A 15,357-nucleotide genomic window follows, 5' to 3' on the forward strand; every position below is an offset into this window, starting at 1 on the left:
CCTGAGCTGACAAATCTTGTATCTCCGTGCAGCCTTTCGCAAATGCGGTATCGCAGATGCGACAACATCCTCGCATCAACGACCTTCCCCATCATGACCAATATGCGCATCTGCGCAAAATGCACCGCAAATGTGACTTCGCATCTGCGTAACCTCACTCGTAGGTGCGACACACAAGAACCCATTGTGCCAAGTAACTCCCAAAAGGTTTGAACCCATTCCGGAACACCCTCGAGCCCTTCGAGACCCCGTCCACTTACACTAACAAGTCCAAATATATTATCCAAACTTATTCAAAATGCTCGAAACACCACAAATAACATCAAAATCAATGATCAAAGATCAAAATCATTCTCTTAACTTTCAAACATTCTAACTTCGTCGAATATGTCCGAACCACACTTAGACATTCCAGATCACAATCAAACTTTGCACACAAGTTCTAATCAACTAAATGAACTTATCTGGGGTTTCAAAACCACAATAGGAGCCCTATAATACTGAAGATGACTCCCACTTAAACCTATGAACTATACAATTGTTCAAATTGTCAACTTTTGACAAATAGGGCTAAAACCTTCTAGGAATGTCCAAATTCAAACCTAACATACGTCCAAATCCAAAATCAATATACGAACCTACTGAAACTATCAAACCTCGATTCCGATGTTGTTTACTCAAATGTCAAACCTTGGTCAACTCTTACAACTTAAAACTTCCAAATTGAGAATCACTCTAACTAATTAATTTGAATCTCTAGAACATCAAAACCAACCTTACACACAAATCTTAATGCATCATATGAAACTATTCAAAGTCTTAAATTATAAAATGAAATGCTAGAACTTAAAACGATAGGATGGACCCACCAAAATATATGATATACAAAGAATGTTATGCAAACCACTTGTTACTTCATAATTTTCGTCGTGGTATTGCAAATCTTTCTGTAATGGACACTTCACTCTCAGAGTGAATCTGAATTGATGGGGTCAGCGTGACTAAGATGTTGGATGAGAAAAAGAATATAAGGTCAAGTAAAATGAGATGAACCGAAATATATAAATGAAATTAAATAACTTAAGCTTAGTATAATGTCAAAAATAAATATCGTGAGTCGGCAACCGACTTGCAGGTCCCCATGATTTTGTTGAAGTGGTGTGATCCAATATGGGCGCCTTGAAACTCGTTCTCTTTCATCTATCAATATCACACACTGTAGTACTGGCTTTGACTCCACTATTAAAGATATTTTAATAAATCATTTATAATAAGTCGGAATAAGAGTGAATTTTCTAGTGGTAAGCATCATCCACTTTCAATCAAGAAGTTGTGAGTTTGAGTCATCCCAAGAACAAGGTGGAGAGGAGTGAGCCGAGGGTCTGTCGAAAATAGCCTCTCTATCTCAGAATAGGAGGTAAGGTCTGCCTACACACTAACCTCCCAGACCCCACTATTTATAATAAGTCCATTAAGTTCAGCCATTCTTCTTTCTTCACTGGCTTAGCTTCAATAACAAATATTAACCATAAACCCCTAAATAAAGCCTAAACTCTCTCTCTCTCCCTCTCTCTGTTTCTTCCTAGAATTACAAGATTTTTCATCAGAATTATCCCCCACGTTTAGTACTTAACTGGTATATTGTCAGACTCGGTCTATTCTCTCTACACATTCCTCCCATAATTCTTTTACTGATTCGCCCTTTTCTTCATTCTTGTACTATTTATCAGGTCTCTTGTCAAAAATCCTTCTCCTTTTCTCTTTCTGGATTCTCTTTTCTCCCCACTAGCTAATTCTTTGTTCAAGATACCATTTTTTTTCTCCACAATAAGTCACTTGAATTTCCAAGATTCTGCTTACCCATCTGCCAAATTCATTATCTTTTTCTGAAAAAAGAACTTTCTTCAAGTGAGAATATTGCCCTGTTTTAATTTCCTCTGGAGCAACATGTTGAAACTTGGGGTTTTAGTAGTAGTATTATATTTCCTGGTATATTTGGGTGATAATAAAAAAAGTGTTGAAGGCCTAGGAGTAAACTGGGGAACAATGGCAAGCCACCCATTGGAGCCAAAAATAGTGGTGCAAATGCTGAAGGACAATGGTATAAAGAAAGTGAAGCTGTTTGATGCAGATAAGACAACAATGAATGCACTTGCAGGTACTGATATTGAAGTTATGGTTGCCATTCCTAATGATCAACTTCTTACTATGACTGATTATGATCGAGCTAAAGATTGGGTTAGACGCAATGTCACTCGCTACAATATCAAAGCTGGTGTTAACATCAAGTAAGATATATTACATCTTTTATTTTCCTCCTTTCAATTCCCATTCTTGTTTGGATTTCTCTTTGCTTCATTTGTCGAATATCTGTGTCAACTTGCATCCACCTTTGTGCCTAGTATCACATCATTCTGTCAACTACTTAAGGCTTAGGTAGATAAGAAAAATTAATACTGCTAGTATTTTTTTTCTTTTTGTTAGGACTTGAACCTTCAATCTTCCATAATTTTTACCGATCATTAGAATGTACCCTTGGGTTTAATAAACAAATGTTCTTATAACTAAGACTACTAATTAAATTCTTAAGAGGTGCGCAAAAATTTTAAAAATCAAATAGTATGAACTTGATATAATTTCTTTTTCCTTTTACGTATTATGATACTTCCATGTGCAGTTGTTCCTCCTTGCGTAGCTTTCAAAAATGTAAATGCAAGATATGTGGATCTGTGCTCATCTTTATTGGTTCAATAATTTATTATTCTCAATGCTCTAGAATTTGCTTATAAATGCCGTCTTGAGTTGGCAATATATGTAATACTAAACAAGCCAATTACAGCTAACTATTATAGCAAGCCTGGATTAATAACATGCATAACATGGCAAAATGACCTCTACACGGTTACTGTGAAATTTTTTACACTGTCAGTTTATATAAGTTAAGCTCGAATTCAATTTTGTATGTCTGTCTTCTTAGTCTTGTTGCATTTTAATCTGTCTACAGATATGTGGCAGTTGGTAATGAGCCTTTTTTGACAGCCTACAACAACTCCTTTGTGAACTTAACATTCCCAGCTCTACAGAACATCCAAAATGCACTAAATGAAGCAGGAGTAGGGGACTCCATAAAAGCAACTGTACCACTAAATGCTGATGTCTATTTCTCACCAGAGTCTAATCCTGTACCTTCTGCTGGTAGATTCCGGACCGACATAGCTGAACTAATGACACAGATTGTTCAATTCATGAACAAGAATCAAGCACCCTTTACTGTAAACATTTACCCCTTTCTAAGTCTTTATTCCAATGAACATTTCCCAATTGACTTTGCTTTCTTTGATGGTGCTAGCAACCCTGTAGTCGATAACGGGGTCGAGTACACCAATGTCTTTGATGCCAACTTTGATACCCTGTATTCAGCATTAAAAGCAGTTGGTTATGGCAACATGAACATTCTAGTTGGAGAAGTTGGTTGGCCTACAGATGGTGACAAGAATGCTAATTTAAACTACGCGTATCGATTCTATAAAGGACTGTTTTCCAGGCTTGCAGCTAACAAAGGAACACCCCTTAGACCTGGATACATTGAAGTTTACTTGTTTGGACTAATTGATGAGGATGCTAAAAGTATTGCTCCTGGTAATTTTGAGCGACACTGGGGAATTTTTCGATACGATGGGCAGCCAAAGTTTCCTATGGACATTTCAGGTCAGGGACAAGATAAGCATCTTGTTGCTGCAAAAAATGTGCAATATCTTCCTAAAAGATGGTGCATGCTTAATCCAAATGCTAATAATTTGAGCATACTTGCTAATAACATTGACTATGCTTGCACATTCTCAGATTGTACAGCATTAGGATATGGTTCTTCTTGCAATAATTTAGATGCTAATGGGAATGCATCATATGCATTTAATATGTATTACCAGGTTCAGAATCAATTAGATTTGAGTTGTGATTTTCAAGGATTGGCAATGGTGACTGACAAGAATATATCTCAAGGGACTTGTAACTTTATTATTCAGACAGGTATTTACTCTGTCTCTTCTAAGGTTTTGCCTGGAATTGTTGTATTGCTAAGTGGCTTCACATTTCTTTTACTGTAGATATATTTCTGTGTAGATAAATTTACATTTTGATTAATTTATTTGCATTATAGATTGTATTCAAGAATATTATTGGGTATCTCACCCTTCAATAAAAGTTTACAGGATTTGTGCTTTTTCGTTCCAATTCTCAGCTTCTTTTGTGATTGAAATGCTCAAAATTGCCTTTTGCTATACTATAGGGACCAAAAAGCCCCCCAAGGTTACCTAAGGTCCAAAAATACATTTCTCCACTAATGCCCGTCCAATTTTAAAAAACTCTTGGCAATTTTTTCATGCCACTTTTGACCCAATAATATAATGTAGCCACATACAATAAAGGGTGGTCAATTGAATATTTTTGGAGCTCGTTTGAATTGACTTAAAAAAAGTGATTTTCATTAGAAATAGCTTTTAAGCCAAAAAACAGTAAGTTAGGGTTGTCAGCTTATTGGTTTTTGCTTGTTTTAAGCAGTTTTAAACTTATTTTAAGCACTTTTTAATTTTGCCAAACACTGAAAAAAAAAGCTAAAAAGAGCTTAAAAACTGATTTGACCAGCTTAAAAGCCAATTCAAACACCCTCTTCATCGAAAAATTATACCATGTATATAAAATATTATACTAGCATATAAATCAAAAATTACTTATTATACATGTATATTAAATCTTGAACACTCTTAGTGAAATTCCTGGTTTCGCTACCGGATGTACTTTGTATTATACTTAAACATTTGCGTTTGAGAATGTTTACTTTATTTTAAACAAAGATGTTAAGTATTTCACAATGTTGTTAAAGTTACATGTCAAAACATTTGTATTATAAATAAATATGTTATACTTATAGAGATATAGAAAGCAAAAGCTGGTAGAATTCCAGTCTATTTCTCTTGTAATAGAAAAGCTCAATGTTAGTAAGTGAAAAAGTTAACAAAATATTAGGCACTCAAGAAGGCCAAGACTTCCATATGACAAACGCTACCTTAATAGTCTATTTTAAAAATAAGAACAAACTGAATAATGAACTATTATAACCAAGCAGAATACAAAATTTCTATTCCTTAATAATCTATTTTAAAAATAAGAACAAACTAAATAATTAACTATTATAACCAGGCAGAATATAAAATTATTAACAAAAGACTAATCTGTAAACATTACTATGCCATTTCAAACAAAAACATTGAGTTACATTTATTAATTGTTAATTAAGTTATTCTCATTTAGTAAAAACTTCTTTCGGCTTAATTTACAATATTAATAATAAACATATTATGTTTTTTGATATATATAACAAGAAAAGAGTAATTTGATTAAGAAATGATAGTCAATTTAGAATTCACGATATGATTATTCAAACTGTAATAACTTGACCATTTGAATCTTCAAGATTATTTTGAATGTCAAGTAAACATTTCAAAGTGGAACTGCTCAAACAACTACCATTAATTCTAGCACTTAATGACAAAAGTCTATAAAAAGAAAAGATAGAATTGATACTCCTTTAAAAATATTTGTTTCTTTATTTTCAGGTCCACTTCTAATGACACATATTTTTTCTTATGTTATAAAAAGTTATGTCATCTTATTTAATATTATTAACTAATGAATTATCAACAAAGAAAAATGCAAACTTTTTTGTTATTCACAAGTTGATCAAATTTAAATATATTATGAACTTTTTCCCTCCTTAAATTTAACGCTAAGAAATTACCAAAATGTATTCCCTATAAGTTCATATGCTACAAATAAGCCTACTTATTATTATGCTAAAAATATGTTATTATAAATTTTAAATTAGAATGTGAGGAATAGACAACACACAAACACAAAGAAAACCCAAATTGATGAAATATTGGTTATATTTTTACTCTTTTTTCTTTGATGTTTAATTCGAACAAATTAAGTTTAAAATTAGATGGCTAACTCGGAAATGCAATAATTTTTATCGAATAAAGATGCATAAGAAGTTCTTATTTTTAAATATTATCTAAATGAATATGAATGGTTTTACAAAACAATTAGAGTAATACAACTAAGAAAATATTTTTGTAATTACGTGTTGGGCCCATGAGTCATCCCTCATCTAGTAGTGATGATAAAGAAGAAGACGCCATTGTTGGTGTTTGTTGTTGAGAGATAAAGTGGGTAAGGAGGGAAAATTTATTCCCAATTCCAACATTGGTAAAACTGTACAAGAGAAAATTTATTGGCTTTCCTTTAACCACCCCCACAAGACTTGTAAATGCTACAAGGACAGTGTTGTAGCAAACACAAAAAGATGATTTTTTTTTCATGGAAATGTTTAATTTTCTGCTCCAAACACACACTAAAGCTGAAAATTTGACAAACCTTCAGCAATATTCACATGACCATCATCATAATTATCTCTAGTAATTTCACCATAGCAAATTTTGAGCAAATATTCTTCAAGATTTTTGGCTAAATCAACACCCCAATTGGATTCTAAATCCCTAAGTGGCTGTACAACACTGAAATTTCACATTTTCTTCATCTGCCGCGCCGCCGCGGCTCGCTTCTTCTTGACTGCTTTTCATCTTGTGGGACTACAAATCCCACCTTCCATTACTGAAAAAGAATCCTAAATTCTACAATTTGTGAATTGTTCAAATGAATTTACAAATCCCCAATTTTTGGGGAAAGGGTACATTAAAGTGACGTCGTTTAACTTCTGGCTCTGAGGGGAACGGAGATTTTTTAAATTTTTGGAGTAATGTTTTTCCACCTTTTTCCCGCTCCGAGGTGTATATATATATATGCTGGTAACCGATAGCCCATACTGCGCGCGAGCTCAATAAACATATGCTAAATATTAGACTACAATTTTTGGGATCTTCGTACAGATAGACGGTTATTGGTTTTTTCTAGCATATATACACAAAACGTACACTAATGATACATGATTGTTCATATAATATATATAAATTGTACATATATATTATATATTTGACCGGTATTTTTAGCTTAAGCGGTTGGATGTACGGCTATTTAGCTTAAAAATCCTAAAGTTAATCTTAAATCACCTAAAATAATTGAAAAGGAAAAACAATATAATGTTGTTGGTCACAACTATTACCTGAAATTCAAATTTTAAAAGGAGTCTGCTTTTATGATCATGTTGTGCTAATTAACATGAGCAAATTTTTCGCCTAACTTAAGTTGAATGATACAAAGATCCCTTTTTATAACATAAGAAATTACATATCGTCGCTTCTATGTTCTCTCTGTGATTTTTTTGCTTCTAAAGTTCTTCTCTTATTTTCTTCGTCTCTTTCTCTGTTTTTATAGATGTTTTGTTTCTATTAAAGGTGCTCATGCAACTATTTTCACTGTCAATTTTTTGTATATCTTTCTAAGGTAATTAATTTTCTTTAATATGTCTTGAATATAAAAAATATGGCTATAGTTTAATAAAAAACTTAGGTTTAATATGTCTATCAGTCTCTAATCGCTCCTCTTGCCCTTAACTTCGGGCCTCTGGTCTGTAAGTGTGTTTATCTCTTTAAACTTCTACAAATTTCAATTTGTTTCCTTTGTGAATTTTGTACCACTTTTGTATTAATATCTTAAATGCATCGGTTCTTGATGTTGTATCAACCTTTTTTACAAGAAAAATTAGGTTTCGATTGAGTTTCTCTGTTGCCCAAAGTCTCCATAGCATCGCAACGCCCATCACTAGAAAAAAAGCTTAACACAAATTAAACCTGGTGTCTTTGTCTTCTGCAGTTCTAATTTGGCCATTAGTGTAGAGAATATCGTACATTTTAATTTTTAATTTAAGAGGAGCGAAATTATCGGTTGACGAAAATGAAGTTGGTGGGGATATCTAAGGCTCTAAGTGGCTCGACAACGTCGTCAATTAGATGGTAAAGTAAGTTACCGCTGAACTTCAAGAAGATTAAGAGAAATAAAGAGAGGTTCTCAGTGGTGAGAGTTAATCTATGATGGAGCAAACTGATGATTACCCCAGGATTCTTGCTTTCTCTGTTTTTTTATTTTGTATTTTTATTAAAGAATTTGAGGTTTTAATGGAATTTTAATATAATTAATACAATTTATTTACAAACAATTCAGGTAAGTGAAAAGTATAATAATCGTATATAATTAATTGTTGAGTCATTCCTCTGTCATAATAATAATTAACACAATTAGGATCCTTTATTTTCTAATTTCCATAGTAAGCATATTAAAGTGTATAGTTGTTTCTTCATTTATCCATTTGTAATAGTAATGGATAGTACTTGTTTTTTTTTTTTTTTACTTCAAGTTGACTATGTTTTATTCTAACAAAAAGTCTTTACCCAAAACAAAAGTTACACTATATATAAATTTTTAGAGATAGGCATGCTAAAGTTAGATCAATATAATGAAAATAAAAAATTTGAATTTAATTTATAGAATGAACTTATCTTGTTTACCCAAAACGGACCTGCTATTAATTTTTGTATAAGATTTTACAAATGAGTATGCTACAGCTAGATGAAATTTAATTTGCAATGAAGGATACAGAAATAAAACAATAAAAGAAGAAAATAATACTGCAGAGAAAAGTAGGGAGGGAGAATTCTAATTGATTTGGGATAAATTACAATGGAATAGAACCCCCATATTTACAGGGAAAAAGTGACTTAGCTACCAAGTAACAAATCATATAATTTCTCTAAAATATAGACATTCACCTTAAATACAATTCTATTTATAACAATTCCCCTTGAATGTCTATTCAACAGATAATGTGCCTCGTTAAACCTTAATTAAAATAAAATCCAATGAAAAAAAATTTTAGTAAAGGAAAAAGAGTACACATATCTAACAATACGCATTTTGGTTGCCTCATTAAAAACCTTGCAGGGAAAACCCAGTGGGACAAAACCTTGTAAGGAAAAAAGAGTACAACGCGTATTAACTCCCCCTGATGAGAGCATCAATTCACATCCTTGAACCTTCGCATTCCAATCTTGTGCACTAGCTTCTTGAAGGTTAACGTCGGCAGAGATTTGATGAATAAATCAACCATATTAACTCCAATGAATATGTTGCACCTTGAAAATCCTCGTTATCACATTATCATGCTTATAGTTATAGCAAGATACATATGTGCACAAATTGCCCTTAGGATTGTATATGCTTTAAGCGATTTGAATCCTTCAGGGATTGTCATATAAGTTAAGTCATATAAGTCATTTAAATAGACTTTAGATGCATATCAAGTTTTCATGTCATGCTAAACATCTAAGATAGATAAAAGTGATTGCACACACCATTGACTTTATACTATCAAGTATTTGAACTGCAGGTCCAAAACTATATGTCTTTCATATGAAACAAATTCTATTTGAATTCTGTCTCTTTCATTTGGCCAATATTTTTGTGTCTGTATTTAACATACTTAATATCTCCATCTATACTTAGCGCTATCATTGATGTTGTCGACGAATATTTTATATCGATTCCAATATTTTTTCATAAAGACATAACATAAAGATCTTTTCATTCATATTTTCAGGTACTTGAACCTCTCCTTGAGATTTTATGAATTGTTATATCATATGATCTTTTAGATTACTTGCCTCATTATTATGATCATTTGCTCATCTTCTTTATCAAGAATTTTATTTGAAACCGATTTGTCTATACGCTTTAAGCGTATCATAGATTTTGTCCTTCTAGGACTTATTTTAATGGGAGTATTTGTAGTGAGAGTATAGTTACTTTCTTTGGGTCAGCAAATGCGTCTCCCATGCTTTGCAATATAGTGCAGATGAATTATCTTTTTATGAATTTCAAATTCATATTATCTTATTCGAGGATCTAGATGTACAAATGATAATTCATTCCGTAACTTTTTCTCGATTGTTTATCCTGTCTCCCCTCATGTTAGAAAAACTAACTTGTTTTATCATTTTTGAGTGTTATGGTATTAATCAAAATATACACCGCACATCAATAATAATAAGATGAAATTATTTGGTTCATGACCCCTGAACCATTTGTGAGGGGAGAATATAATATACTTTCGTATATAACGTATATCAAATTAATATAGATAACTTTGTTCTCATAAGCAATAGTTTAACTATTAATCGGAGGCATTCAGTAAATTATTTTGCTAAATTAATTATGATATAAACCAACTTATCAAGATGAACTGTCTTGAATAGAAAATCTAAAAATTATGCTCTAAATTAATCTATTGAGCAAGTTAACTCACAAATATCAGGTTGCGGGTTAATAATAAGAGCACATGTAACCATCTCATATATGCATCTTATGTGGTATACATGGCAGGTGAATGAGCCCATATTCACCTTTGATATTTTCAGCATTCATGGGATCCAATCCCAATTTTAGTTGGTCTATTAATTAATAATAACAAACAACATAAGAGAATTCGTAAAGAACTTTCTAGTTCTTTAATATTTACCCATGTGAGTTCTTTTTTTTTTTTGCACATCATACTGAAATTGATATGGCTAAACTAGTTATGCCAACTAGATAAATTATCAATATTGATAAACTTCAGGTTTACACCATGACGCGTACAATTATCAATAAACTCCAAGTTTATTATGATATGAGATTTTATATCAATAAACTTTTACTTTATTGTGGCATTCTTTTATTTGTGTAGTACAAACTGGAGAATAACACGGGTAACTTTTTACATACATATTACCCCGCTACAAGTAGTAGTAATAGAAGATATTAAATCTTTTCTTTATTTATAGTCTCAACATAACCAACCACTTTCGCGAATACTTTAGAAACTAAATAAGTTTTTTTGAGACTTACTACAATACAATACATTATTGGTAATCAATTTATTTCTCCAAAATAGTATAATTGGCTCTTCCAAAGCTCTCAATTAATTTTTTACTACTACATATTCATCAACATCCATATGATAAATATATCATTCAACGAGAAAATTATACCATTATGGTCATGGTCAAAATTATTATAGGCAAGCTATGTTGCTTCCATTACTTTTGCCCTGTAATAATTACATTGCCATAATATTTTGGCATATTTACAATAGGTACGTGATCAATGATCATCCATGCCATAATAATAAAATTATTTTCTTATTTCGTCTCAAACCTCCTTCCAGAGGTGAGTGCAGTATATTCACTACCACTAGCGCGTTCATATTCTTCCAAGAATGAATATGTATTCATGAATCACATGTTATCACATTCACATCATGAATGGACCATAATCATTTATATGTGCTTTACAAATATCATGTCAAATCCATGACAAACATTACTTTCACTGAGTGAAGAATTATTTTGAGAATCCTTATTGTTCTCATTACCACAATGATGACGATTATAATTTCGTATATTACCACGTCCGCATCCATTGATACCTTCACAGTAATAATTTTGTCTTCTTTCAGACTTATCACATATTGTTATCACATTTTCTTAAGGGAATAAGAATGAAGCAAAGTCAATGGGACGTGTTTTCACTTCTTGTGCTCATAATCATACATAAATTTGATCATGGCAAGAAATAGAAATTTTACCACTTCGGGTGGTTATAATTTCTTACAAACTCTATTAGAGTTATAATCAAAATTTATTGTCTTTGCTTGTATTTAAAATCAAATTATAGAATTTCAAGAATTTGAAAGAGAAAAATAAGGTAAAATACTTACCTTCAATCCATAATTTAATCGTGAAGGAAGTTCATGGAACAGTTGAAAATCATTATGCTCAATCCCAAAGCGTCTACTCAATTGGTTAGAGTCTCGTGCTGATAACGTGTTATAAAACAATAAAAGAAGAAGAAGAATATTGTAGAGAAAAGTAGGGAGAGAGAATTCTTATTGATTTGGGATGAATTACAATGGAATAGAATTCATATATTTATAGGAAAAAAATAACTTAGCCACAAAATAACAAATCCTAGAATCTCTCTAAAATATAGACAATCACATTAAGTTCCTTATTTCTCTACTTTAATTAATGAAGTGAAATTTCAGCCAACTTTCATCATTCGGGAACCGCTTAAGTTTCTAACTCGGATTCCGAGTGGGATTTTATTTTAAACAAAGAAACTGCATAAAGTAGAAGAAGACATCTCCCTACCTATATGAGAAGTAGACAAGCCTAATTATTATGCATGAATAGGCTGTTTCAATCCAGTACAATTATCCTATCCTATACTAAATGAGGGGAGGATTCCTCCCATTTACAAGTGTTATGTTATGTAGCTAGTGTGATGCCTGAAATGCATTTAAAAGAGAAAAGGACTATACTTCATCTAATGGATTTTATTAGAAAATATAATCCTCTTATTACAGATGCAGATACAAGAAGAGAATTTAGACCTACTATCACGATTCAAAATCACGTCACCCGGTATACTACCCGACACAAAGGAACCAACCCATTTAAAAATACACATCTATATATCTAATAAATTCATGTGGAAGCCTTTTTCAAATATAATTATCTTTAAATGATTAAAATCATTAATTAAACACAATCTTTAAAACCTTTTTCAATAATTAAAAGTCATAAAGATAATAATATTTCTTTCGTGCCATATGAATAACCGTCAACTATAATCCCAAAAGAATAACAATGTCTATAGAATCTCCATGACACGAGAATAAAAAAAATACTTTTGATAATTTTTTATTTAAAAGAAAGCATGAAATAACATGATAGCTACCACCGAATATAAGTGGCGTCTCATCATATACCTCGGGTAGAGAGTCATCCTAGTCTTGTATGCTCATCATGTACCACACCTCATTATGAAATGCGTAAAGTAAACAGGGCCCTGGAGAGGGCCCGCGAGGGTTGAGTACATCGTTCGTTATAGTACCCAATAAGTGTCGTAGAATGTCACAACTCGAGTTCCTAAGACAATGCTTTACAAAAAATAATACATCCAACACTTGATATAAAGTGATAAATATTTATATCAATCATGTTCTTTATCATTTTAAATAAAATGATGATGGAATGTGAGCCATGATATAACCTTTTAAAACATTTATATCAATACACAATTTTAATAAAAATCATATAAAACCATTTCAATTTCATTAAATCATTGAAATCACTTTTGGCTCATTAGACCTAAACATAAGAAAATCCTCTTTTACCTTTTACGACGAGCACTATAAGACACCAACATAAGAATAATCACTAGGTGATCAACCTAGCAACAGGTACGATGCAAGCCGACGTAACATCATTACATAAAGTAATGATCATTTGCCGATGAAATAGGAGACTTTATCTCATAAACCTTGACTTAGCCTTGGATTATGTTCCTACACTGATAGGTATAGTTCCATCGTAATGAACTCAACATTCAAATCAATCTCGGTGGTCTCTACTAGTATGTCACGACCCAAAATCCCACCACAGGCGTCGTGATGGCACTTAGTCTCTAAGATTAAGTAAGCCGATTATAATTAAAATTCAAGCCAAATTTCTTCTTTTTTTTTTTAAATAATTAATCGAAACCAACAACGAAAATAGTTACAAATAACCTCCCAAGACTGGTAATACCGAGTCACGAACTCTAACTGAATAAATGAAATGATCTCAAGGATCGAATACTCAATACTGTTTGATTAATAATTAATAATACAATAAAATGAAAAGACTCCAAGGGACTGCGACGACCAAACAACTCTACCTTGAATCCTTGCGATCACACTCGAACACTCCAATACCTGGCTCTACACAAAAATATGCAGAAGTGTAGTATGGGTACACCACAGTCTGTACCTAGTAAGTATCAAGACTAAATACAGTGAAGTAATGACGAGGTACAGTCAAAATACTCACTAGTCTAATAACCTGTGCAATATATTATACAATAATAATAGGAAATAAATAACAATAATAGCAACACTAATCAACCAGTGATATACACAGCAGGGCAACAAGAACACCATTAATATTGCTCAACAAATAATAAGTACAAGTACACCCAATTAATCAAGTCCTTTAAATATAAATCTTTCGCCTATATGCTTCTCAAATAATAATCTTCAGGATATAATGCTTTCCAATAAATATATTTCGGATATACTCCCTTCAAATATATATATTTCAAATATAATCCTTTCAAATAAATCTCTTTCAAATATAATTCCTTCAAATAAATATCTTTCAAATAAATCTCTTTCAAATATAATTCCTTCAAATAAATATCTTTAGAATAAAAGTCACCTTGTGACACCTCATTTCAAAATCATAAAATACGGGTCTCAGCCCACTTTCATATTTTCACGGCACCTCGTGTCAATTTCTCTATCACAACCGCACGGACAACTCACGTGTCAATATCATCATCATTTAACCACGGCACCTCGTGCCCATATTTTATATCACAACTGCACGGACAATTCACGTGCCAATATCACCATCATTATTTACTCACGGTACCTCGTGCCCACATTTCATTTCATAATCCACCTGGCAATAGCCAAAGGCTCCCAATTTCAACATAGATGAGACTATTATCAAGTTTACCGAAACAACAAGACAAATTGCACAAGATATAAAAATAAACATAAGAAAAATCACAACATCACATAAAAATTACCAACGCAATAACTCCACATCATCACATATCATCCCTGACAATAGCCACCCTTATCTCTCCTATAGCCACCTTTATCACTCTTATAATAGCCTCCCTTATCCCTCTGCCCTGACAATATCAATAGCCATCCTTATCGCTCATATAGCCACCCTTATCGCTCAGTATAATAGCCACCCTTATCACTCCGTCCAAATAATATCCCAACACATATAACCACAGTGAAATGCAATCCTTATACCCACATAATATCAACAGTGAAATGCCACCCTTATATCCTCATAATAATAACTTAAATCATACAATAATTTACACGAAATATTATCACGATAACACAACACAATCAATTCCTATCACAATTTGCCCAACAACCACAATCAATTCCAATGATATAGTAAAATCAATAAATTTTTCAAAAATAGCCCAAGGCTCCACACAACGTATATAAAACCTCAAAAACAATCAACATAGATAGAAAATACTCAGTATAGGGCAACGCCTTCATTAATCCAAATTCTTGATAATTATATTAACGCTTCAGTTTAAGCTTAGTTCATTAATTATTTGCAGATGAAAAATCCATAATATAATTATTTCCAGGAAATATCAAATCAATAAAATCACGGAATTTACATAAATATTCAAGCAACAATCACATCAAATTGTCATATAAAA

At 32.1% G+C, this 15,357-nt stretch overlaps 1 protein-coding gene across 1 annotated transcript; it reads left to right on the forward strand.

Annotated features, from left to right (window-relative positions):
- Window positions 1-1,401: 1,401 nt before the first annotated feature.
- LOC104100282 (glucan endo-1,3-beta-glucosidase 8-like) lies at window positions 1,402-4,225 on the forward strand. The gene is made up of 2 exons (XM_033657139.2): window positions 1,402-2,288; window positions 3,005-4,225. Exons 1-2 carry the CDS (start codon window positions 1,948-1,950, stop codon window positions 4,104-4,106), a joined length of 1,443 nt encoding a protein of 480 aa, XP_033513030.1. The 5' UTR covers window positions 1,402-1,947; the 3' UTR covers window positions 4,107-4,225.
- Window positions 4,226-15,357: the final 11,132 nt, after the last annotated feature.

Source organism: Nicotiana tomentosiformis, chromosome 12 (assembly GCF_000390325.3).
Source record: "Nicotiana tomentosiformis chromosome 12, ASM39032v3, whole genome shotgun sequence".
In the NCBI taxonomy this organism is placed as follows: domain Eukaryota; kingdom Viridiplantae; phylum Streptophyta; class Magnoliopsida; order Solanales; family Solanaceae; genus Nicotiana; species Nicotiana tomentosiformis.